The following is a 25,563-nucleotide window of genomic DNA, read 5'->3' on the forward strand; positions in this document are numbered from 1 at the left end:
AACGGGCCGGCTGCCCACCTGGAGCCCCTGCTGTCGGACCCCACCGCTCCGGTCTCCGCCTCCTCGTCCTGCTCGGACCTGTCCGGCACCGCCCCCGCCGCACAGCCCTGCCCCCGCCCCAACAAGACCTTCACCGGCCTCCGCCTCTTCGGCAGAAAGTAAGTGTGTTTTGTGTAGATATGTGGGTCATTTTGAGGGCACTAATAATTGAAACCTCACCCTGTTGCAACGTTGAGACGCCACAGACGGGTGCTGTGCTTTCGCAAGAGCTGCACTATGGCTGTCAGTGTCCTTTACAGTTTTGTTTCCCAGAAACTTGTTTTGAGCCCAACTGTCAGTTGTTTACTGTACCTGTAAACCAGTACTTCAGTTCATCTCCAGTTCATTAAAAAGCTTCATAAAAGCTGGCAGGATGCTTATTTTAAATAGCAAATGATTGTGTTTAGTCCCTCCAGACTGCTGAATTTTGCTAGAACGCACCGTTTGTTATGAAAGTAGACATGTTTCCTTTAGACCTGGGCTGTATTAGTATGTCAGCAGCATTTTCCCTGACTGTTGGTGTGCTGTCACATTCCAACACCACACAGCACTGCTGTGGCATCCTGGCCTAACCTCAGTTGGGATATTTTTAAAATGTGCAAGTTCAGACTTCATCAGGCAACTTATATTAATCCAACAATCTCTAGTGATTCTCTAAAAATGGGGGCCTTAATGGATGGGTAAAGCAATTAATTAACATCTATAATTGTCGGTCCTGTCGGGACTGTGGTCACACCCACGTGTGCACTAGTGACCTTGTGCTTTCCGAAATGACCCAAGAACTAAAGGTAGATTTGGATTTTATGTTAAGTGAGAATGTATACTGTGTTGGAGCTATTCAAATCAGATTTTTAACCTTTACTGAATTGTTTCAGTAATGTGTTATGGGAAGTTTTTTTTATAGCATGCATATTAATGTGTAATATGGTAGTGTAAGAATATAGGATGAGATGGTAAAACTGAATAAAATAGGAAGTCAGAAAGTGAGGCATCATTTTATTCCTGTTATGGTTTCACATAATCTCATTTGAGTAACTACCGCATTGTACTACTGCAATTTCTGCTTGTCACACTGTGCATGTGTGTGCGTGTTTGAGGAGGAATGAAACGGTACAATCCAAAATCCAGTGTGTGCTGGAATGTTTTGGACATGCAGTGATTGGACATTCAGTTGTCCTTCATTTATCCCACGGTGACGTCAGAGCAGCGCTGGCCGCTTGCCTGCGTGTGGAGTCACCACTGGTATGTGGAAGGTTTGAGGGTTTGTGTGGTTGACTTGGAAGGAAACATGAAATCTGGATCATGGAATCAAATGCAGTTGTGAGAACATTTTGTGAACCCTTTGGAAGTATCTGGATTTCTAAATGCCTCCAAAAATATGTTTCGAGTCATGATAATTAAATAAAGGCATTTTTATTTAACAAACAAATAACATTGCACATTGCCTAATTTATAATATCAGACAATGTAATTAATAAAACTACATTAAGCTTTACATAAAAAAAAACTTGGAATGATTATGTATTAAATGCCCTCAGCACTGCGGGGTCATTAGGAGGGATTTTGACTCACTCCTCTATGCAGAACTGTATAAGTCCTTGTCTGTCTGGCATACTCTGCCTGAATGGCCCTGCTTCATATGACGACTCTCTGTTTAAATTACTCGGACGTCACGACTCGGCCTATCTAAAGTACAGAATTTCTTCTGTTCTTCTGTTTTCGTCTGCACTGCTGGGGATTTACTGCTGTCTTTTGAATCATTGTCATGACGCACGACTCTGGGGTTTTAGATTATGGACAGATGGCCCGACATTCGATTGTAGAATTGCCTGATACAGGTTTGAAACTCATTGGTCCCTCATTACTGTCTGGGCCCTCAGGGGACAGAACAACCGCACACCAACCGCACATATATTCTATTCCCCACGCTTCACAGTTGGTAAAAGAGTTTGATGTTGCAGTGTTTTATCATAACATGCTGTACATTTTACCAAAATGTTCAGCTGTGGTCATTTCTATCCATTTTAGGTGCTATTTATGCAGCAAACTGAAATTTGAGGAGGAATGATTTTCCAAGGGTTTACAATTTTTTCTCACACATTGTTTTACACTGAATGATGATTTTGAGTGTTATTAGATTGTGGTGGAGCTTTCCTGATGCCCAATGCTTCAAAAAGACACTGTATTATTTTAGTAAACATCACTATATTCTAAAACCAAGATCGCACCCATTATATATGTGTGTGCGTGTGTGTGCGTGTGTGCGCGTGCGTGTGTGTGCGTGCGTGTGTATGTGCGTGTGTTCTTGTGTATCTATGTGTGCATCTGTATGTGCGTGTACACGTGTTTCACCTGTTCTGCAGAGAGGTGAGGCACCTGTCTTGGCGCTTGGTCATGTGTGTTCCCCGACGAGTGTAATCTGATAATGTCACCCACGCCACAGGCACCCGTGCTGAGCTTTGAGGAGAGCAGTGCAGCGGTGGGGGTGGGTGTGGTGGGCGGGGGGTGTTACGGACTGGTTGTGATGCGCTGTGGGCCACACACGTCTTCTTCTCCTCCTCTCCTCCTAAATCAGCTCTCAGAGGAAGAGCTTCATCTTAGATACCTTCAGCCATAACACTGGGACAATTCACATTGGTCCCTTCAACCTGCTCCTTCTCTCAAACACACATGTTCAGATATACACACAAACATCAATCATCAGCTACAAGTCCACAATTTCATGGTTTCACTTTCCCCATCAATACCTAAATACAGAGTGAGAGCGATTTTGCCTGTTGGCTGTACCACACACATCTCCCTCTCTCCTTCTTCTCCTGATGGTTGTACCACACACATCTCCCTCTCTCCTTCTTCTCCTGATGGTTGTACCACACACATCTCCCTCTCTCCTTCTTCTCCTGATGGTTGTACCACACACATCTCCCTCTCTCCTTCTTCTCCTGTTGGCTGTACCACACACATCTCCCTCTCTCCTTCTTCTCCTGATGGTTGTACCACACGCATCTCCCTCTCTCCTTCTTCTCCTGATGGTTGTACCACACACATCTCCCTCTCTCCTTCTTCTCCTGATGGTTGTACCACACACATCTCCCTCTCTCCTTCTTCTCCTGATGGTTGTACCACACACATCTCCCTCTCTCCTTCTTCTCCTGATGGTTGTACCACTCACATCTCCCTCTCTCCTTCTTCTCCTGATGGTTGTACCACTCACATCTCCCTCTCTCCTTCTTCTCCTGATGGGTGTACCACACACATCTCCCTCTCTCCTTCTTCTCCTGATGGTTGTACCACACACATCTCCCTCTCTCCTTCTTCTCCTGATGGTTGTACCACACACATCTCCCTCTCTCCTTCTTCTCCTGTTGGCTGTACCACACACATCTCCCTCTCTCCTTCTTCTCCTGATGGTTGTACCACACACATCTCCCTCTCTCCTTCTTCTCCTGATGGTTGTACCACACACATCTCCCTCTCTCCTTCTTCTCCTGATGGTTGTACCACACACATCTCCCTCTCTCCTTCTTCTCCTGATGGTTGTACCACACACATCTCCCTCTCTCCTTCTTCTCCTGTTGGCTGTACCACACACATCTCCCTCTCTCCTTCTTCTCCTGTTGGCTGTACCACACGCATCTCCCTCTCTCCTTCTTCTCATGATGGTTGTACCACACGCATCTCCCTCTCTCCTTCTTCTCCTGATGGTTGTACCACACACATCTCCCTCTCTCCTTCTTCTCCTGATGGTTGTACCACACACATCTCCCTCTCTCCTTCTTCTCATGATGGTTGTACCACACACATCTCCCTCTCTCCTTCTTCTCCTGATGGTTGTACCACACACATCTCCCTCTCTCCTTCTTCTCCTGATGGTTGTACCACACACATCTCCCTCTCTCCTTCTTCTCCTGATGGTTGTACCACACACATCTCCCTCTCTCCTTCTTCTCCTGATGGTTGTACCACTCACATCTCCCTCTCTCCTTCTTCTCCTGATGGTTGTACCACTCACATCTCCCTCTCTCCTTCTTCTCCTGATGGGTGTACCACACACATCTCCCTCTCTCCTTCTTCTCCTGATGGTTGTACCACTCACATCTCCCTCTCTCCTTCTTCTCCTGATGGTTGTACCACACACATCTCCCTCTCTCCTTCTTCTCATGATGGTTGTACCACACACATCTCCCTCTCTCCTTCTTCTCATGATGGTTGTACCACACGCATCTCCCTCTCTCCTTCTTCTCCTGATGGTTGTACCACACACATCTCCCTCTCTCCTTCTTCTCCTGATGGTTGTACCACACACATCTCCCTCTCTCCTTCTTCTCCTGATGGTTGTACCACACACATCTCCCTCTCTCCTTCTTCTCCTGATGGTTGTACCACACACATCTCCCTCTCTTCTCCAACTCCTTCTGTATATTGATCAAAATCAGAATATCTGGCTAGTAAAGAGAGAAAATTAGCTTGAAAGAGACAGAGGGTATAAAAGTGAGAATGTGTGTGTGTGTGTGTGTGTGTGGAGAGTAATGGGGCAGTATATATACATATATATATGTATTTATGTTTTGGCTTCAATCATGTTTGATGTGCATGTCCACTCAGAGATTCAGGTGGTGCTGTGAACCTGGACAGATGCTGCCCTCACCTGGAGTCTTTTGAGGGTTTCTCCTTGCAGTGAGCACATTGGAGAGAAGTGAAGGTAGTTGGGACCCCGGAGATCTTGGAGGAATAATGAGTTCTGGGACCGAATCTGGCATGTTGGTGCTAACTGTTGCATGATGTAGTTTTGCTGTAGGATTATTGGAGAAAAAACGTTCCTTGCTTTACATATATATACACATACACGTGTAACGTGCAGGATATGATGTGTGGTTGTAGTTAGTATTGTCCTGTAGATGGCAGCAGTGCTGTGTGTTGCCTTCTTAACGTTACTGACTCTTCGGCAGCTCACTCGGTTTTTTGTCCAAGGAGACAGTTGTGTAATACTGCACATCTTGTTTTTTTTTTCAAAGAAAATGTCAGTAAAGTCTTAAATAGCTGTGCTTTGTATGTTTCCTTTGGTATTCTATGAAAAAAACATATGGAAACATTTTAGACAACTTCCACATATCTGACTTCAGGATGTGGAAAATCTAATGAGAATACCAACAATGGATCTGAATGAATCTGTAGCCGAAGAAGCCAGGGCAGCCTCTGAATCTGTGACCCATGAGCCATTCTTGAGTTATTTTAAAGAGTGAAACCACTGCTGAAAGTTTTGTTCTACATCCCAGACTGTGGAGAGACCAGCTGGTAGCGTTGCCAGTGCACACTCCATAGTAACAGCGAGAGTAGCCAGCAGAATTCCCGTCTCTGTAAGAGCTGTAATTGTTTCCTCGTGTGTTGTCTGCCTTTGTGTGTCTGTCACGACGACTTGTCGAGGATGAGAACATAATCAAACGGTTGCGACTGACACACTGTATTTTAAGCGACGTTCATCTGAGGGCTAAGGCCCTGGCCCCTGGTACTGTGCTGCTAAATTAGCATACGGCTGTTATTTATTTGTTTTTTTCCGGCCTTGGGCTGGGTAGCCCACACTGATCCATAATGCAAGAGTCCGGGGGCCTTGAAGTGGAAATGAATGGTGTTGTGGTGGTGTTGGAGTGGCTCTGCTTTGCCTTTTTATCTGGTGAGATGGTAAGGACTGGACACGAGGGAGGACCTGAGCTCGACTACAGCGCGTAACCGCCCGTCGACAACAAAAGTGAAGAGAATAAAAATGAAAGTCACACTAAGACTACACTGTGGCAGAAAGCAGTAGTAGAATGTAAATAAACAAAGGAAAGAAGAAGAAGTAAACACGTGGCGTTTACACCACACATGCGCATTTATGTCAGGAGAATCTTTTTCTTTCAGTTCTGTGGTTGGTCCTGAGGTAAAGCTGGCAGCTGGTTGCTTAGTTGATTGATTGACAGGCATACAGCACCATTAGTTCTCATTACTGCAAAAGGAGATTAGTGTGGAGGGGTCCTCGTTAGACTTGTCATCTTCCGGACGTGGCTTGAGATGAAGCCTCTGTAGTTTTACATGTCCTTAAGATGAATAAATACAGACTGCTTATTAAAAAGGCTAATGAACCAAGGGAGTCTTCACAGGAGGCAGTAACTATGGTGTGTGTGTGTGTGTGTCAGTCGCATCCACGCTGTGCAGTGAGATCTGCTAATCAGTCATTCTAATCAGTCATTATTATTAAACCGCAGGCTTAGTGTGTGTCTGTGCTCCTCCTGGGTCCTGCACAGCCAATCGATGAGCCACGTGTGTCCATGTGAGTGTGGATGCCTCCTCTCTTCCTACACCTGAGCATCTCTCTCCCTCTTTCTCTCTCTCTCTCTCTCTCTCTATCAGTCTATTGGGTTGGGGACATCGGGAGGAGCTCGGCATCTCTCAGGTTGTATGCGCCTACTTTCTTCTCCACTTTGATATGGACACATTGTGTTCATATAGGAATATATAGCCTAGTGTTGCAGTGCAGGCTTTGGGCTGGTTTCGGTAATGAGTGTTTGCAGTAAAGTTCTAAAATCAGGATGTCCACCCAGTTCCTTGGTTCTTTGGTTGCCTCTAGGGCTGCTGCTCAGGAGAGAGTGTGTAGTTGTGGGGCACTCGTTAAATCTAGCGTTTGTGGTTTCTAAAGGAAAGCTTTCATGGAATGGTGAACAATGGACTGGTTTTTCATATTCATCTGCCTTGTCTAAACCTCTTGTTTATCTGTATCTGAGTTTAGGGCTCAGTCACCTACATCTGACCAAGATGTTCTGTTTATGGGCAGAGTAGTTATTTTTACCATCATATATTGCCTTTGTAAGTCATTCCTAATATTTTTCTCTTTAAAGATACGTTAGGAGGTTTTTGAGAGGTTTTCTTATTGGTGTTTTAATAATGAGCTTACAGGTTAGTGAGCAAAGTAATTGTAGTCAGGAGTCTGTGAGAACACTGCATGGTAAACAAGTCTATCAAAATAAAATAATTTTAGGCTCTGCTTCTCAACATATTATTTTGTGATGTTTTCACCATTTTTCTCTGAAATGTTTGTCTGGTAATAGAATTAGCTAGCTGGAATTGGCTGAATATCAACAAAAGAAAGGAGATCTGGAAAGCTCTCTAATTATATCCTGTTCCTTCAGCTGGTCCCTGACAGACATTGGTATGGATTTAGACGGTTATGGCTCATGTGATTCTGACAAGCTTCTGAAAGATGATATACAGCATCAAATCATTCTGTATCCTCACGTTTCCAGTAGAATTGCAGGACAATTCTTTAATTTAGAATGAAAATTGGTTTCATCACCCAATCCTACTATTTGTTCTCCTTCAGTCAAAGGATATTTATGGTTATTAAACACAGTTCTACATAATGCAAACAGACACCAGTGTTTGGCTTGAGTGCAATTTCCACAGGTTTTAATAACTTTAGATGAAACCAAACACCTGCTCACCACCTCTAAATGAGATAGAGAAAGGCTATGTTGCTATAATTAGTCCAAGCAGCCATTAGTGGCGGCCCCAGAAAGCCCATTAAATCTTCTGCGGCCATATCCCTGTCAAATGCTGATCAGAAGGTAAATATTACCTCATTTCCTTGAGAGACACATCACTGAATGATCGTGTCATCAGAGCTTTATGAAGCAGCACTACAGGGAGGAGCTCTACTCATAACTCCACTCATTCCAACTCTCAGCAAGCTTTTCCATGGACGTTATGAGTACCCTAAGAGCAGTAGTTCCATATTAGCTTAAGTTCTACCATTTTGGTGGTGCTTTTGCCTGTAGTAAGGCAGCAAGACAGCACATGCTTTGTGAACAATTGTCTGGAGACTTGTGTTAATCGAGGAGCAGTTGTGTTTTTACGCAAATGATTAGAATTCATTTGGAATAAAAGTCATGTTTAGGGTTCTGCTTAAATTTGTACCACTTCAAGGCTTGGCTTGTACTGAAATGAAAACTCCATGCTGACAAGTTGAATTTTACATCAACAGCTTCATAGAGTTGTTAGAAAGGGAGTTGTGCTTCTGTGGCCACAATGGACACGTTTTTCCGCCGGCACTTTAAGAGGAAGGAGGCGGTACTTTCTACACCAGAAGGGGAGGAGCCTTGTCGCCCCAGGCGACCCAGCGTGGCTGTTCCATCCAGCCGTGCCCGCAGGCGTTCCAGCGCAGGCCTCGCCTCGGCCACGCTGGCCCAGCGACGTCGATCCGGTGTCCACCTGCAGCCTCTGGCCGCCGCGGCCGGCCGACCCGCCAGGAGCGCCGGGGCGGTGGGGGGGTTGGGGGCGGTGGGGGGGCCACGGCGGCGCTCCAGCACCACCACGCCGGGGGCCAACCCACGTTTCGCTGTACGACGGAAGGGGGCGAGCAAGCTGCGCACCATCGACACGCACCTCCTCGGCCCCTCCATGCTGCTGGCCAGCCTCATTCAGATGACGGAGGAGGACGAGGAGGGTCGCCACACGACGGCGGGACTGCCGGAGCTCCGAGGGAACGCACCCGAGGCCTGCGTCTGCTCGGACTCTCTCTTCTCTGACGGCGACAGCACTAGCCCGAGCTCCCCTGCTGACTCCGAGGATGGCCAGGGCTCGGAACTGGGTGAGGGTTGTTTCATGGAGGCAGATTCACCCAAACTAGGGTTCAGGAACTCCTCTCTCTGGTGCCAGAGTGACTGCCTGCCGCTGGGCGTGGTCGCGGAGCGAGTCCAGGCCCACGCACTGATCCGTGTGCCGCGCTGTCTGAGGAGAAACTCCTCCCACCTGGGACACGGTGAAAGTGGCCCCCAGGGGCGCTACTCCCGCAGCAGCCAGCGGAGGCGCCGTAGACGCGTCTCCACCGTCTGCAAGGCGGGGAGCCCTTGGCCAGGGAGAGGCTTACCACCGCCCAACCGCAGGGGCTCCATCTGCTGGAAGACTCACACTTCCTTCGGCCCACTCCTCGGAGCCCATTACGATCCCAGACTGGAGTCGTGGAGTGGGTTCCTCTCGTATGTACAAATTCTACTTTTATTTCGTTCATAGGATCTCTTGTTTGTGGTGTTTCCTCCTGATCCTGCTCCTTGTCTAAAATAGTCTAAAATAGCATTGCATATTAATCATTCACCTTTTGGCTTCCTTACATCAAATCCCAAGCCTTTGCTGGGCAGCACTTATAGAGAGCGTAGGATCAATCGTTTGTTGTTGATGTTCGGAAGAATCCTCACAGCATGCTCAAATGTGCCCGTTTACCCCTGGCTGTTTCTTGACATTAGAGATAAGATCCACGATCACTGGCCAGGTGTTAGGACATGAACATACAGACCAGCAGTCAGCTTGAAAGGCCGAGTTCAGACAGCTGTCTGTCTGCGAGGTTTCTCCCTCTGCGATGACCTTCCCGTTCTCTGTCCTGGGGCTCAGAGCTCCATGGTGCTGGTTCATTAGTGGAGCCACTGCCATAGCGCAACGACGTGACCAATCCCTGATCACCCAGTGGGCCGTCTTCCCTCAGGTTGCTAAGCATCACTGATTTGCACAGCAGGGATTGGACGTAAAGGTCACAGCGAGCACGGTTTTGATTAGAACAGGAAGCAGAATCGCACCGAACCCCCTCTCCTCTAACCCGTGTTACTGCCCTAGCGCTGTTGGATTCGTATATCTGGGCTGACAGCGACTGTTACGTTGTGCAGTGTTGTCTCTGAGTAATGGGTGTGTTTGGGTGCAGAAGGACTACCTGGAGATGTTTCTCATGTTCTCTCTTCCTGTATATTTGTATTTTGGTTACAACAAGCTACTTGGGCTGGAATTGTGCAGAAAGCTGTAAACAACTGAAGTGGAGGAGGATGGTGAAAATAGCATGATTTATTAATATGAGTGTGAAACGGGGACAGTAAAGAGGTCTCTGGTGTGCTAGTCCAGCAGTATGAGTACATAGGGCCTTAATAGAGACTTAAGCTGTAATGTCTGAAATATGCAATTTACACACAGTATTTTCAACATTGTGCTGAAGTACACAAGGTTTCCAGAGAAACAGGATATTGTAGAGATCTTTCATCAGCTGTGCAAGCAAACTGCTTCTGAATTCATGATTCCTCTTGTAACTTCAGAAGTACATTTCTTACACAGCTGATTATATATACTGTAGCTTACATAGCTCATATACATGATATATACTCTATGTGTATATATATATGTATGTATATGAAAGTTATATATATAAGGATTCCGATTAAAGCTTAAGACAGCATTCATCATAATCCTTATTTAGATTTGTATTTTCTGAACTGCAGTTCTCAGGATTTGGCGTCCTCGGTTTTCGTTTGTGCGTGTGACGTTTGTGCGTGGGACGTTTGTGCGTGGGACGTTTGTGCGTGGGATGTTTGTGCGTGTGACGTTTGTGCGTGTGTTTTTCTCTGCCTAAGTGCTTTTTAGGATTTGGTCTTTTAACTGAACGTAAGCGTATACCTCGTATTCACGGGTTCCTCAGTGTCTGCTTGTTGTTGTTGTTTTAGGAAAGCTATCGCCAAGTCGGGAGTCCAGCACCTTACAGCCCAGACCAGTACATCAGTGCCAAACAAGTGTGAAGCTAACCAGGAGATCCCCCAGAGAGTCGACTGGACCGTGAGCTGCTGTTGTTCTAGACACTTTTTGAACAAGATCACACTTACAGGAGGGATAATGGGGGGAGCCAGTTGTGCAACATCCACATTTGACTAATTACATCCTTCTGATTGGTTGCTGCTAGCAGTCTTCATTAAAGTGGGTCGTTAGTTCCTCAGAGCTAGACTGCATGTAATTGGATGCAAATTAAACATTAGTACAATTTACATAAAAGATTAAACTCCGTATCAGTAAAATTGATGTATTTTTAATATCTAAATAAATTCCTAGGTAAATAAAGGCAAATCCAAGCTTTGTTTTATTTCAAATACTGTCTATTGTCTATCAAATACTGATATTGTCATAATGATGTGACAGTGATTACAGTAGTTTGGGCTATTTAAATCTGCACTACATGCTGATTGTAGCCTGTAACAATGTTTTTGCTCTTTCTTTTAAACCAAATTCACCTTGTAATTACAATGCTAAGAGGTAGGAACCATGTTGGTAATAAAGAAGTAATAGGTTTGTTCTAGGTCTGGTCACTGGTTTACTGTACCCAACAGGAGAATGCTCAGTTCGGGCAACACGTCTGGTTTGAGACCAGTCTTTCTGGAGATTTCTGCTATGTTGGAGAGAATTACTGCTTTGCCAAATCACTGGTGAGCTACCTTCAAAGCATCTGTTCTCATCCATGCTGCTTGGTTTGTTCTGCTCTTCTTACTATGAAGCAGAGAATTGCTAACCAAATTGAACACCACTCAGAAAAAAAGAAAAGATGTCTTCTCCCCAATTCTGACTTGTGCAAGAGCTCCCACCGCTGTTGAAAGTGTGTAAGGACAGGTCCTATAGCAGACATCAGTAGTGTAAGGACAGGTCCTGTAGCAGACATCAGTAGTGTAAGGACAGGTCCTGTAGCAGACATCAGTGGTGTAAGGACAGGTCCTGTAGCAGACATCAGTGGTGTAAGGACAGGTCCTATAGAAGACATCAGTGGTGTAAGGACAGGTCCTATAGAAGACATCAGTGGTGTAAGGACAGGTCCTGTAGAAGACATCAGTGGTGTAAGGACAGGTCCTGTGGCAGAAATCAGTGGTGTAAGGACAGGTCCTGTGGCAGAAATCAGTGGTGTAAGGACAGGTCCTGTGGCAGAAATCAGTGGTGTAAGGACAGGTCCTGTGGCAGACATCAGTGGTGTAAGGACAGGTCCTGTAGCAGACATCAGTGGTGTAAGGACAGGTCCTGTAGCAGACATCAGTGGTGTAAGGACAGGTCCTGTAGCAGACATCAGTGGTGTAAGGACAGGTCCTGTAGCAGACATCAGTGGTGTAAGGACAGGTCCTGTGGCAGACATCAGTGGTGTAAGGACAGGTCCTGTAGCAGACATCAGTGGTGTAAGGACAGGTCCTGTAGCAGACATCAGTGGTGTAAGGACAGGTCCTGTAGCAGACATCAGTGGTGTAAGGACAGGTCCTGTAGCAGACATCAGTGGTGTAAGGACAGGTCCTGTAGCAGACATCAGTGGTGTAAGGACAGGTCCTGTAGCAGACATCAGTGGTGTAAGGACAGGTCCTGTAGCAGACATCAGTGGTGTAAGGACAGGTCCTATAGAAGACATCAGTGGTGTAAGGACAGGTCCTATAGAAGACATCAGTGGTGTAAGGACAGGTCCTGTAGAAGACATCAGTGGTGTAAGGACAGGTCCTGTGGCAGAAATCAGTGGTGTAAGGACAGGTCCTGTGGCAGAAATCAGTGGTGTAAGGACAGGTCCTGTGGCAGAAATCAGTGGTGTAAGGACAGGTCCTGTGGCAGAAATCAGTGGTGTAAGGACAGGTCCTGTGGCAGACATCAGTGGTGTAAGGACAGATCCTATAGCAGACATCAGTGATCCTTGAAGAGTAAGACTATATAACAATTTCTTTTCTATTCTGGCCAACAGCAAAAATCGCTGCCTCGCTATAAATGTGCTGCCTGCAAAATAGCTGTGCACACAGTATGCATGGAGCAGCTGGAGAAGGTAAAGGCCCAACCCTGTGGAGGACGCAGCTCGTGTTGCACGGTTCCTCTTCCTCCGGCTCATCGCTTTGGTCTTTTCCCTGCAGATTAATTTCAGGTGTAAACCGTCGTTCAGGGACCCTGGTATGAGGAATGCGCGAGAGGTAAGGAAATACCTCGTGAGCCTGTTGTTATGTCTGTCCTGTGAGCCTTCCAGGCTGCTTAGTACAGCGGGACGTCCTGAGGTGGGTTTTCTGATGGTGCCGCGATGCTTTCCAGGTTTCGGTCGTGAGGCATCACTGGGTCCACAGGCGGCGGCAGGACGGGAAGTGCAGGCAGTGTGGAAAGGTGAGTTTCCTCCTCACAATCAGAGTGACTGTTGCCCTGTTTGACGTGCTGCCGTAATTTCCATGTGTCATGCCCGCTAGCTCTGAAGTTCTTGTTAGCATTGTTAGCCTGTGTGAAGAAATGTATGAGGTAATGACTCTTCAAATTCTAACTCTAAGAACACTAAAAGACTAAATACTATATAAATACTATGTTATACTATGTTATAAATGTTAATACTGACGTGTTTCCTTTTTTTCTTCATTTCTCAGGGTTTCCAGCAGAAGTTCTCATTTCACAGCAAAGACATAGTGGCTATTAGCTGCTCGTGGTGCAAACAAGCGGTGAGTGAGCAGCGGTCAGCACCACAGTGAGTGGATGGGGGGGGGGGGGGGGGGGGATCCGGACGCTCATGACTCTGTCTGCTCCGCAGTACCACAACAAGGTCACGTGCTTTATGCTGCAGCAGATTGAGGAGACCTGCTCTCTAGGGGCGCATGCAGCGGTCATCGTGCCTCCTACCTGGATTATCCGAGTCCGCAGACAACAGGTGTGTGTTTTCACCTCCTTCCCAGGATTGTGTGTTGCACCTGTAATGGGGAATAATCTGCAAATCTGATTTGGAGATAATCATCTAAGATCTACTTAGATCAGTTTTGTATTTCCCAACAACACAACTTGTCATAACTTGAAGATTTTTTTTTACTAAATAAATAATTTAGTAAATAAATTATTATTTACTAAATTCAGGCATCACTGAAGTCAAGTAAAAGGAGGAAGAAGACTTCTTTGAGAAGCAAAGGCAGCAGGAAAGGACCGGAGGTAATTCATCCACTAGAGGCAGCCAAGGGCATCAACATGCTGGTTATCAAAGTGGCAATTGTGAATGTTGTGAACATTGTCTGCTTGTATGTGTAGTGCAGTGCTGAGTTTCTGTGTGTAATTGGTGTGCTAGGATGGCAAATGGAAGAACTTCATAGTGAAGCCAGTTCCCTCCCCACTCATGAAGCCGTTGCTTGTGTTTGTGAACCCAAAGAGTGGCGGAAATCAGGTCAGTATTTCCTAAAGAGTTTTTTCTCTCAGGTGACATTTTCCAATATTTGATATTTGGGCAGAAATATGACGATGCTCATTTTAAACTAACCTGCATTTCATTTGTCATCCTTATAAGGGAACAAAAATAATCCGGTCCTTCATGTGGTACCTAAACCCTCGACAAGTGTTTGATCTGACACAGGGAGGGCCTAGAGAAGGGTGAGCACTGAAGTGATGGTGGTTCTGATCACATGACCCTCAGTATTCATGTCTTTCTTAGTCTAATGTCTTATTTCTCTTTCTCACACAAGCTTCGATCATGAAGCTGCTCTTTTCATTTGTGTTTTCCATTGTGTCGTTTATTAAGGTTAGAGATGTACTCCAAAGTGCCCAACCTGCGCATCCTGGTGTGTGGGGGAGATGGAACGGTCAGTAACGTCGGTTCAGTGTGCTAGAGGTCAGAGGTCAGTGAGGAAGCGCGTGTGCTGATGAGTCGCGGTTTGCTTGCACGCAGGTTGGCTGGATTCTGTCGGTGCTGGATGAGCTGCAGCTGAACCCCCAGCCCGCAGTGGCCGTGCTCCCTCTGGGCACAGGAAACGACCTGGCCAGGACCCTCAACTGGGGCGGGGTGAGGCGCCTGTAACGCTCTTAAACATTTAGACGACGTGGGGCAGCGGGGTTGCTAGCTGCTAGAAGGTGGCCAGCTGAGTTGGTACGCTGGTGCCGCGATGCTGAGCTTGTGTGTCTGACGGCGCGTGTGGGGGTGTCTGGTGCCGGTGCCTGGTGCCGGTTGTTTTGCAGGGCTACACAGACGAGCCAGTGTCTAAACTCCTGTCCCACGTGGAGGACGGGAACATGGTGCAGCTGGACCGCTGGAACCTGAGCGTGGAGCCCAACCCAGACGCCAGCGAGGAGGAGAGGGACGAACAGCAGACAGACAAGGTGAGGGGCCGACCAGCGGAGGGCCAAACGCGGGGGGCCAAGAGATGTCAAGTGCATGTTAATGTGCGGGTTAATGGGAGGGGAAACGATATTGATCACTATTAGCGTAGCCGCAGCTCATTTCCTGCTCTGTCTGTTTGTGAAGCTTCCCATTGACGTCTTCAATAATTACTTCAGCTTGGGTTTTGATGCACATGTTACATTGGAGTTCCATGAATCTCGAGGTATGTATCTTTATAGATATATATAAATATACAAATGCATATTTGAGAGAGAGAGAGAGAGAGAGAGAGAGAGAGAGTGCGTCAGTTTGATTTGATGTACTACCTGACGGATGCATATGAGAGAGAGTGAGAGTGCTTCAATTTGATTTGAGGTACTGCCTATCAGCTACATGGTTTCTGAGTAATAGTCATATTAACTTCCCCTGTCTGTTTCTCAGAAGCCAACCCTGAAAAATTCAACAGTCGTCTTCGGAACAAAATGTTCTACGCAGGGGTGAGTCTGTTACCATGGCTACGAGGGCTTATCCGCTCTACGTTACTTTTTGCATCTTACAATGTGTGTGACTTTATTGTCTAGACGGCGTTCTCAGACTTCCTCATGCGCAGCTCCAAAGACCTGGCCAAGCACATCAAGTTGGTGGTGAGTACACAGACATCAGTGAGCGATTTATAACCAATAATGGGCCCGTTACATGGATGAGTGATTTAAACTGGCGAACTCCTGCTAATGACGGCTTAGTTCTCTTTAAACGATGAATTACATGATTGAAAATTAATCGGTAATTGAGAACCGTAAGATATGAGCCCACTGAAAGGACAGCATTTTTTTTACACAAGCACTTCAGATGTTCAGTGCATTCTTAATTTGTGTTTTTGTCGCGTGTTGTTTCACATGTCCAGTGTGACGGTATGGACCTCACCAGTAAAGTTCAGGAAATGAAGTTGCAGTGTCTGCTCTTCCTTAACATTCCTAGGTAACCGTGCACGTATCGGCGCCCTCTGCCGTACGTTCTCCATATCCTGTGTTGCGCTAGTAAACGAGCTAGTGAAAGACTTTCTTTTACACTATGTGCACGCGACATCCACACCTTGCCTTCGAATGCTGAGTGGTTGTTATATGTTGAAGGTACTGCGCTGGTACAATGCCTTGGGGTAACCCTAGTGAGCACAATGACTTTGGGCCTCAGAGGCACGATGACGGCTGCATCGAAGTTATTGGATTTACCATGACTTCTCTGGTATGGTCACCAAATGCATATCTTGTTATTTCAAACGTACATGCACCTTTAATTAGCGGGCGTTAACCGATGGTCCCGTGAATGTGCGTGTCGTGTCCCGGGTGGTGCCGGTGACGCTGTCGGTCTTGTGCGGGTTGTGCAGGCCACCCTGCAGGTGGGGGGTCATGGCGAGAGGCTGCATCAGTGCCGGCAGGTGACCCTCACCACCCTCAAGCCCATTCCCGTGCAGGTGGACGGGGAGCCCTGCCGGCTGGCCCCCTCCGTCATCTGCATAAGCCTCAGGAACCAGGCCAACATGGTGCAGAAGACCAAGAGGAGGATCTCCATCCCCCAGCTCAACGAGTGAGTATGGGAGGGGCCACAAGGCCGCCGCCTACCATCGGTGTGATGCTACTATTGTTATATCCAAAATGTCTTGTATTCAAATATGAATCGTCATGCTTAGCAAAAGCAAGACAGCGTAGTATTGATGTCGTTTCCTATTTATGTTTGTGTGTGCATGTCTGTATGTGCGTGTGCATTTATGTGTGCGCGTTTGTGTGTGTATTTGTGTTTATGCATGTGTGTGTGTGTGTGTGTGTGTGTGTGTGTGTGTGTGTGTGTGTGTGTGTGTATGTGTTGTAGTCAGCAGCCCGTCTCTGAGCAGCTGCAGATTCGAGTAAGTCGCATCAGCATGCATGATTACGAGACCCTGCACTACGACAAAGACCAGCTCAAAGAGGCCTGTGAGTTACGTTGCTCCTCAAACCGCTCCACACTTAATACAGCACATGCTACGCGTCATCTAATGTAGGAATAATCGCTGAGACAATTCTGTGCTATGTGTAGCTTTTAAGCGTCCATAAATGCAAACTCATCATGGACTGTTGTCTCTAATTGGTTCCTCAGCAATCCCCCTGGGCATCATCACAGTCCCAGGAGATAGCGATTTGGAGACTTGTCGGCTGCACATTGAAAAGCTGCACGAGGTACATTTGGATCTATGCCCTGATCTGAGATCAGTTCTGAGTGTTCAATCACAGACAATCAAGAGGGAGATAAAAAGAATAGACCACTCTTGCAATTCTTCAATGCTAGCCTTTACAGATTCAACTGCCTTAGATGAGTAGAAATCTATTGGTGCCTTGTGTTAAATCATTAACTCCCGCTTTTAAATTGTTAAAGCGCTGTTGCAAACTTCAGAACAGGAGAATCGCCCTCTAGAATGTTTACCACATGTGAACTTCACTTTGTCTAAAATATTAAGAATGGACACTTTATTCCAAGTGTGAAATGAATGTAATAATATGTATACTGTTTTTATGTTGAAGTCAGGTACACAGTCATAATGATGGAAGTTTGAGGTCTTGCTCTTGCTCAGTCTTGTTGGTCCTTCTGTTTTCAGGACGGGCGTGATGGTCATTCAGATACCACTCCACAGCTCTCCCCCAAATGGTGCTTCCTAGACTGTAAGCAGTGTCCTCAAAAAGGGCGGCAAAAGATTACAAACCCTCGTGTTGTGTTTACTGAGTATCTTGCACCACTGTGGGCTCTGAACTGAACCGGAGAGTTGAAATATGAGCAGTTCCTTGTTACATACATATTTGTGACAACAGCTTATTTTCTTTACTAGCAACAACTGCAGATCGTTTCTACAGAATAGACCGCGCTCAGGTATGAACCACGATAGGTCGATCCTTTTTGAGTGGGTGGACAATATCATAGAAACATTAATCAAACCAAATAGTTGAGATGTATATTTGATGAATACATTAGCTGGATTGGATGTATCTAAGCTGCTACAAAAACAGTGGTGTTTGTTGGTGTACCTTCTGTCACTCATCAGACTATAAAACGCCGTTTGCAGTTCCTTTCTGAAAGCTTTTGCATCTTTCATGTTGTTGGTTGCAGGAGCATCTGAACTATGTGACTGAGATCTCCCAGGATGAGCTTTATATCCTAGACCCGGAGATGGTTACTAAGGAGACGGTGGGAACGTCCCCTGGAATGCCTGGAACGGCGGATGAAGAGGAAGAGAGTTCCAACCGGTTCGCTTTCCCCGTGTGTACCGCCACCCCCTCATCACCGGGCAGGTACGGCTAGAACTCGCGCTGTCCGGCCAAGTGACGCACTGCACGTTACGGGCCCGGACGGGTCGCGCGGTGCTGGTCGGGTGTCGTTCATACCGTACGTCTCCCTGCAGGGTCATTAAGGGTCAGGCCGCAGGTCAGGGCACGAGACCGCCGCGCCAAGACGCCAGCGCGGAGGGCCAGACTGGAACGGCACCGTCCGCAGCCCCGGGCCTGTCCAGGTGGGACTTTTGCCTGAAGGGTCGTGAGCAGTTCTGCCCACGGCTGACACTCGGGCCCGTGTCACTGCCCGGTCATGTGTGAAAAAGCCGGTTGGTACCCTCATTGGCCAAAGACTGGCTTGAGTCAGCTCTGGGCACAGTGGGGTGTTTGGTCTCGCACCAGATCACCGCGGGGTTCAGGGGAGCTGCCAGAGAGTAAAGGCAGCCATTGTCTTTCATAAAAAAAAAATGTTCCAACGTGAATGCAACTAAATCTTTTAAGGAATCTGTTATACTTGAGTGAGCGTCTTTCTAAGCAAACTCATTAGTATTTAAATATAATATGATTTTTGATAATTAATATTGATAATGTCCAGTGGCTGAATTACTTCCTCTGTCTGACGCTTGAACTCGTAGGTCAGGTGATACTGTCCGGAATGGAGCTGATAAAGGTAATATCACATTACATTTGTAAATGATGTAGATCAGTGTTCCCACCTGAGCTCAGAACAAACCAGCCTGGGCCAAACGTTGTCCAGAATTACAGAACAGCTTATGTCCAGACGTGCTGCTGCCCCCGAGCCCTGGATTGACATATTGGGAAGGTGTAGGGACAAAGGACAAAACTAGCTTCTGGAAACATAGTCTGTCTGGCAACTCTTCACTTGTAAAGCACTAAACAAACTTCTTGGGCTAAACTAGTTGCACAGTTTGTTGGTGTTGTTGCCAGTGTTCAGATTTCCGGTCAAAATGATCAATGGCCAGTTGCTCTGGAGAATCACAGTGAAGCTGCAGACATGTGCAGACATGCGCAGACATGTGCAGCTGCATCTTGGCCCTGTTGTTGCTTATAATGCTACAAGTGATGCACTAACTAAACGACTTCTGATTTCTTCTGGCAGAGACTATGAAGATGCTGACTGAAATTGTGAGGTCTGGTGACTTAGAAAAAGTAAGACTTTTTTTTCATAAACCATTCACATCTGTGCATGATTCGGTGTAGCTTCTTGTCCTCAAATTCCCATAAATCACTGCAGTCCTGCTGTTTTTGCAGCTCGAGGTGCTCCACAAAGCCGGGGCCAGTCTGGGGTTGACGGATGACAAGGGCTGTACGCTACTCCATTACGCTGTAGATATGGGCAACAAGGACATGGTCAGATACATCTTGGATAATGGTACGGAGACACAGTTATTCATCTAACCTCACACCAAGAGTGGACATCAAGGAAAGAACTTTCAGTGTACTGAGATTTTGCCCTCCGTGTTTTTTCTTGTGCAGCGCCACTGAGTATTCTGGATGCTGTGGATGAAGAGAGGTACGTAAACGCTGTAATTCACTCTTGCCCTCACATCCACACTCATAATTCACTCTGCCAGCCAGCGGCGTGTTTCCCGTTCCCATGATGATGAGCCTTCTGCTCTGCACGCAGGAGCTATAACTAAACTATTCAATTTTTTTAATACCTTCTTTATCTGTTACATTCTAATTATGCTACTTTAAATAAGAATTCAAGGTGTGTGTGCGTGTGCATGTACACAATCCAGAGGTGAAACCGCCTTGCACAAGGCTGCAGCTTTGTGCCAGAGGACCATCTGTGGATACTTGGTGGAGGCGGGAGCCTCCCTTGTGAAGGCTGACCTGCAGGTAAGACCAGTGCCGCGAGAAACCCCCCCCCCCCCTCCCCCGTGCCCCCCCTCCTCCCCCGTGCCCCCCCTGACCCTGACAACCCTGTGACTTCTGTCAGGGTGACAGTGCGAAGGCACGGGCGGAGAGGGCCCATGATCGACCCCTGGCTGACTACCTGGAGAACCAGCAGCACCGACAGATGATCCAGAGGGACGATCAGGAGACGGCAGTGTAACCAACACACACCTCTTCCTCCTCCTCCTCCTCCTCCTCCTCCGGGCTCACTCGGGTCACGCCCCCCTAAACAAGGCAGCTTGTGATGTCTCTGTGTGTCACCATGCATGAAAGTGTTTCTTTTGCAGTTGTGTTGGCAACTGCTCTGAGCTTCATGCTGTTTTCTCCGTAGGAAACAATGTACAAAACTCTTCGGACTTTAGGGCTACTATAACTACATATATATGACAGTGGCTTTCACTATCACCATTTAAACCTCAAAGAAATTTGTTTTTTTTTTTTTTTGAAAGAATGGAATGAATTGAGCCGAGATCAGTTCTGAGTGGTTTTTCTGAGTGGAGGTTTTTCTTAGTGTTTCAGAGTGATCCTGCTTTTGGCTTGGTATCAATTTGCATAACAGATGACACCAATATTTGCCATAGTTGCCAGATACATATATACTTATATTACACCACTGGACTTTTGTCAGTTATTTTTGAAAACATTTTAATTATAAGTGTAAATATCTATTTACCTTAGCTAGTTTTACTTCAGCTGCTGGCTTTGTTACTTTGGCTGTACTGGAACCGATGTGTCTGCCCTCTGTGTTTGGATTAGTATCCTGAGATGTTGCTTTGGGCTGTTCACTTTCTTGGGAAATGCTTGAAATTTATGTTTGATTTTATTAAACAACAGAGTTACTGTACATTTCACAGTAAAAGAGTTACTGTACATTTCACAATGAGTTACTATACATTTTACAGTAACAACAGTTACTGTACATTTCAATACATGACACATTTGCTAGCCATCATTCTTTGCTCAAGACATTAGTCTCATTACAGCTAACTTTTCACAAACATCTATCTTAAAGATGAAACTTTCTGAAGAACTATTTGTTTACTACAAGAGCTGTTACAATATACAATACTATGTTCAATTAGCTTTCATTGTTTATTGCAAAATGGGGCCAAAATACTAGGCAATTTCATGAGGGTTTTAACAAGCAACAAAAGGTTCAAAGCTCATTCCTTGCCGTATGCTTGAACTAGCCTAGTTTTAGCCATAATGGCCATGTTCCAGACACAGGCTTGTTAAAATGTGTCATCGTCAATATTAACGACCAGACATCTCAGTGACCTAGTGCGGTGGGTTACACTGAAATATTCAAAACTTTCAACTCTTTGAGGTTTTCACTTTTGTGTACAACTTTACAGGTAAATGTATATCCATATATGTTTTAATGAGTAAATTCATGTATACTCTAGGTGAGTTTGGTTTCTGCTTACACTCTTTGATCCTGATATGTATTAGATACACAGGAGGTTGAATGGTTGAGTTCTACATTTAACACCGATTTTTTTTCTTTGAGTGCCATCTGCCATTATTGCCATATCATTGTTTTTTTTCAGTGTACAGTAATGATAGAGTTCAACTGCCTTGTCTGGGCTCTGTTTCCAGTTGCTGTGCAATTCAACATTAGACAGTATGTGTACATATCTATAAGACATTTTACAAATGTGTCAGTAACGACCAATCCAATATCTTGACCAAACATATCAAATTATGAACTTAAACAGGTATATGCATTGTTTTATTTATGATTTTAAAGTGTTATCAATTGAGGATTGTTAAATGTATATTTGTTCTTTGGATTGGTTTATTACTGTTGAATTGTAATAATAAGAAAAATAACAACAATAATAAAGTTCTTAAATTTCAATATCTGTCTTCATTTTGGCTTTGTTTTAGTGTAAATAATGTTCGGTGGATTGAATATTGGTAGGATGTGCAATACACAAGGCAAATGAAACACTGGAAACATCTGAGTGATCATTACACTGTAATGATCCTAACACCTACAGCCCTTCGTAAATGGCTTTGTGGTTACCTCAGAGTTTGTAAGGGTAAAGGGTAAAAAACTAGTAAAAGTTCATGACACGTCAGAAGTCAGTTTCTAGAAACTGAATGTTTAATAACAGATGGGGGTCTTCACGTAAAGTTTGGCTGACGTGAAGCAGGGGGTCGTTGTGGGGGGGGGGGGGCGCATTTAAACCCAGCGCGACCAGCTCAAACTAGTTTTCAAAAACAAAGAGTAGGAGAAAGAGGGGGAGCTGTGAGGAGCACACACACACACAACTGCTCTTTAAAGGACCTTTCCCACGACGAGGCAAGTAGCATCCTTCTCCTTTCTTTATGTATTTCAATGTAGCAAACATTTCCTCGTCTGAATAAGGGAAAAGCCTTGTTTGCGTTTATACGTAGTTGAATTTGTCCGCTTTTTCGGCGTTGTAGCTGTTCGAGAGGCGCGTTGCATCGTGAAATAACGACGGCGCGGGTTCAACATAGAGAAATAAACGTGGTACGAATGACACGTTTATTTCTCTATTCACGCAAGGCAAATACTAGTATAGTAAATAGAGAAGAAATTTTATGGCACATTATATACAGAATTGGCGTAGGTTTCACTAGTGCAATAAAGGCTGGGTTAGATGTGATTTGTTATGATGCGGCAACGGTCCACCTGTATTAAAACCTTTAAACTCCGTTTCCACATCATTCTTTTGGAAGCGTCGGGTTAAGTTTAGTGTTTTGTTCAAGGCTCGTGTTTAAGCCCATTACTGCAAATATTAATTTGGAAGATTAACTTGTGGAGTCTGTCGATTTCTGTGAACCATCGGTAGTTTGGTGATGGAGACGATGCCCTCTGGTGCGCCAGAACGGATGGTGCTGGTGCTGGTTCTGCTGACCCACTTCGCAAACTAATTACAAACCGGGCTGTCGGGTTGCCCTTTTTCATGGCATCGGTTATAGTCATTAATAGAAATACAGAACACAGCTGTCAAAAGATGCTTGGATCCCCGGGGATGAAGCTCGTTTTAAGAATCAGCTTCAGATGTGTTGGTGAACTCTGTGAGGAAGTCTTCAAAATGTCCAGGCCTGCATTTGATCAAAAGTGGCCCCCGTCCCCTCTCTGTTCCACAGAGCTGTTTTTGTCCTCCGATGCAAATAAGCTTACATTCAGCAGGCCTGCCGAGAGAGACAGCATGGGATCTGTGTTCGGGCTCTTTCAAAGAGGGAAGGAAAACAGGCGAGAGGCGCCTTTGTTCGGAGCCACTGAATCGGGCTCCTCTAAGGCCCTTTGAGCGTTTGGCCCCTCTCTTAGTGCCTGGGCCCCAGGAGGGGAGGACGCCTCACGCTGAGCACTGCCTCTCTTCCCACAAAAAGCCCCTCTACATTTATGAGCCGGGGAAGAATAGCCGTGGTACTGCGGGGCTACGCAGTGAAAGAGGGGAGCTTTAATGGAGGGATGAGGAGAATGAAAAGGAGAAGTGGTGTGTGCGCTATCCGGGAGAAGAGAGGGGCAAAATATAGAGAGGCACTTAAATGGAGTCACGCACAGCGGAGACTCGGTCTGATGCAGGATGTTGTTAATGTTGAGTGGCTTATTCAGATGCTTTGTAGGAATGAAATATCCATCATGAGGTCTGTGTAGGATCCCAGCCTTTGCTTTGGCGCATGTATTTTGTTTGTGTTTCTTCGTGTTTAATGTGATGTGAAAGAAACGCTGGTTAGTGCTCTCCTACAATGATGAATACATTTAAAAAGGGCCATTTCGTATGTACGCGTATGTCTTTGTAACATTCCAAGATGAGGATCACCCACAATATCTGCTTAATTATTTGATTTTCCCCCCCAAATAAATTAGAGTTCCATTTAGTTTCAACATACTGTCTGGGTTTGTACTGAGCAGCCTGCTGTCCTTTTATTCTTAATTATTTAACTTACTGGAAAGCCTTAAAAGCAGTAAGACTGAACCACTGTTGAGACCTTTAAACCATTAATAGTAGATTTGTGATTTTGTTTACTCTTGATCATGTATGTTGATGTTCTAGCAAGTGTTAGAGGCTACAGTCACCCAGTCCAGCTTACTGTTATAACATTTGAGGAACAATCACGTTTGTTGTATTTTGACAGCTTTTCAAGAGTCAAACTAGCCCCCCTCCCCCCAGTTCACATTGGACTTGTTCCCGTGTGTCACATTCCAGTCTCAGTATCAACCAATTAATTAATCACCACTGCATGACAAGAATACAGAGATGACTGACCGCTTCTCCACTAACTTACTAACACCTCTCAAGACCAAACACAAACTTTGACTACCATGAATGTACACAGTCATTTGTCCATGTATGGGTATATGTGTAAATATTTTAGCTGATGATGTTGGTACTTGCTGGCCACAGGATGCGGAGTTTTCTCTCAATAACGATCGTGCTGCTGGTGGCTTTGACAATCACTGTGGAAGCCATAAAGAGAAAAGGTCAGATTCAGATTCTGAACAGCCTGCAATCAAACATATTTACCACTTTGCTGTTTTCAGTGTCCTCAATAACAGTGATGTCCGTGTGTGTTACGTGTGTGTTACGTGCATGTTACGTGCGTGTTCCCGCAGAGAAAGGGAAGGAGGTTAGAGCAGAGGCGGAATGCTCAGACTGGGTCTACGGGAAATGTGTGCCCAACAACGACGACTGTGGTGTGGGCGTCCGCGAGGCCACTTGCAACGAGCAGACCAAGAAACACAAGTGTAAAGTGCCGTGCAACTGGAGAAAGGACTTTGGTGGTGAGACGCCGATGTATATAAACACATTCCACTTAGCTCCCTTCGTACGGCTTGTGTAACCACGTCTGTAATTTCTCTTAAGCTGACTGCAAGTACAAGTTCAGCCGCTGGTCGGACTGTGACACAGCCACAGGCACTCGCAACAGATCTGGAACGCTGAAGAAAGTCCTGTACGACGCCGAATGCCAGACCACCATTAAGGTATCCAAACCCTGCACTCCAAAGACGCCCAAAGCCAAGGGCGGGGAGAAGAAGGCAAAGAAAGGCAAGGAAAACTAAGTGGTGCAGCCCACCTCTCCAGCCCCGAACCCCAGTGGACCCGCCCCATCACCCCCTCCCTAACACTCACTGTGGGGAGGGCCGCGTCTGCCCAGTGGAGATTCATCTGTAATGAGGAGAAGGGAAAAAAAACACAAAACTGTAACCCTGTCTATATTTGATCCTATATCTATATTTGATCCTGTCGTTTGATCCGTTGTTTCCATTATCGTATTTTAAAATAATTTCTATAGCAAATTGTTAACTGTAATTTACTTTTCATATATGAATAGAAAACCACAGAATACAATTGTTTACTAAAGGTATAGGCCTGTATGGACACACCCACGTTTTTGGCCCTTGGAGAATTTATACAAAAACTGCAACAGTAGAAA

At 45.8% G+C, this 25,563-nt stretch overlaps 2 protein-coding genes across 6 annotated transcripts in view; both read left to right on the forward strand.

The window, feature by feature from the left end:
- dgkzb (diacylglycerol kinase, zeta b) overlaps positions 1–22,009 on the forward strand; it is a 22,821-nt gene extending 812 nt beyond the window's left edge. For 4 of the 5 annotated variants that reach the window (XM_076990875.1, XM_076990874.1, XM_076990876.1 and 1 more), the window contains exons 2-33: positions 1–158; positions 10,548–10,656; positions 11,202–11,297; positions 12,575–12,652; positions 12,738–12,794; positions 12,910–12,978; positions 13,230–13,301; positions 13,391–13,507; positions 13,708–13,779; positions 13,913–14,008; positions 14,129–14,211; positions 14,360–14,420; positions 14,507–14,620; positions 14,794–14,934; positions 15,080–15,158; positions 15,377–15,432; positions 15,517–15,579; positions 15,840–15,913; positions 16,066–16,177; positions 16,320–16,519; positions 16,802–16,902; positions 17,066–17,145; positions 17,562–17,625; positions 17,790–17,830; positions 18,068–18,249; positions 18,360–18,467; positions 18,864–18,898; positions 19,349–19,398; positions 19,501–19,621; positions 19,726–19,762; positions 19,992–20,091; positions 20,192–22,009. The exon at positions 1–158 is cut by the window's left edge. In XM_076990875.1, the coding sequence (XP_076846990.1) occupies positions 1–158; positions 10,548–10,656; positions 11,202–11,297; positions 12,575–12,652; positions 12,738–12,794; positions 12,910–12,978; positions 13,230–13,301; positions 13,391–13,507; positions 13,708–13,779; positions 13,913–14,008; positions 14,129–14,211; positions 14,360–14,420; positions 14,507–14,620; positions 14,794–14,934; positions 15,080–15,158; positions 15,377–15,432; positions 15,517–15,579; positions 15,840–15,913; positions 16,066–16,177; positions 16,320–16,519; positions 16,802–16,902; positions 17,066–17,145; positions 17,562–17,625; positions 17,790–17,830; positions 18,068–18,249; positions 18,360–18,467; positions 18,864–18,898; positions 19,349–19,398; positions 19,501–19,621; positions 19,726–19,762; positions 19,992–20,091; positions 20,192–20,308 (2,943 nt within the window). In that variant the 3' untranslated portion in view covers positions 20,309–22,009. Of the gene's footprint in view, positions 159–7,370; positions 9,048–10,547; positions 10,657–11,201; positions 11,298–12,574; positions 12,653–12,737; positions 12,795–12,909; positions 12,979–13,229; positions 13,302–13,390; positions 13,508–13,707; positions 13,780–13,912; positions 14,009–14,128; positions 14,212–14,359; positions 14,421–14,506; positions 14,621–14,793; positions 14,935–15,079; positions 15,159–15,376; positions 15,433–15,516; positions 15,580–15,839; positions 15,914–16,065; positions 16,178–16,319; positions 16,520–16,801; positions 16,903–17,065; positions 17,146–17,561; positions 17,626–17,789; positions 17,831–18,067; positions 18,250–18,359; positions 18,468–18,863; positions 18,899–19,348; positions 19,399–19,500; positions 19,622–19,725; positions 19,763–19,991; positions 20,092–20,191 lie in introns of those variants that run through there. The other variant, XM_076990873.1, reaches the window with a different exon arrangement.
- Positions 22,010–22,332: 323 nt separating this feature from the next.
- Positions 22,333–25,308, forward strand: mdkb (midkine b). The gene is made up of 4 exons (XM_076990879.1): positions 22,333–22,456; positions 24,534–24,610; positions 24,743–24,910; positions 24,993–25,308. Exons 2-4 carry the CDS (start codon positions 24,535–24,537, stop codon positions 25,187–25,189), a joined length of 441 nt encoding a protein of 146 aa, XP_076846994.1. The 5' UTR covers positions 22,333–22,456; position 24,534; the 3' UTR covers positions 25,190–25,308.
- Positions 25,309–25,563: the final 255 nt, after the last annotated feature.

This window comes from Brachyhypopomus gauderio, unplaced genomic scaffold (assembly GCF_052324685.1).
Source record: "Brachyhypopomus gauderio isolate BG-103 unplaced genomic scaffold, BGAUD_0.2 sc79, whole genome shotgun sequence".
Taxonomy (NCBI): domain Eukaryota; kingdom Metazoa; phylum Chordata; class Actinopteri; order Gymnotiformes; family Hypopomidae; genus Brachyhypopomus; species Brachyhypopomus gauderio.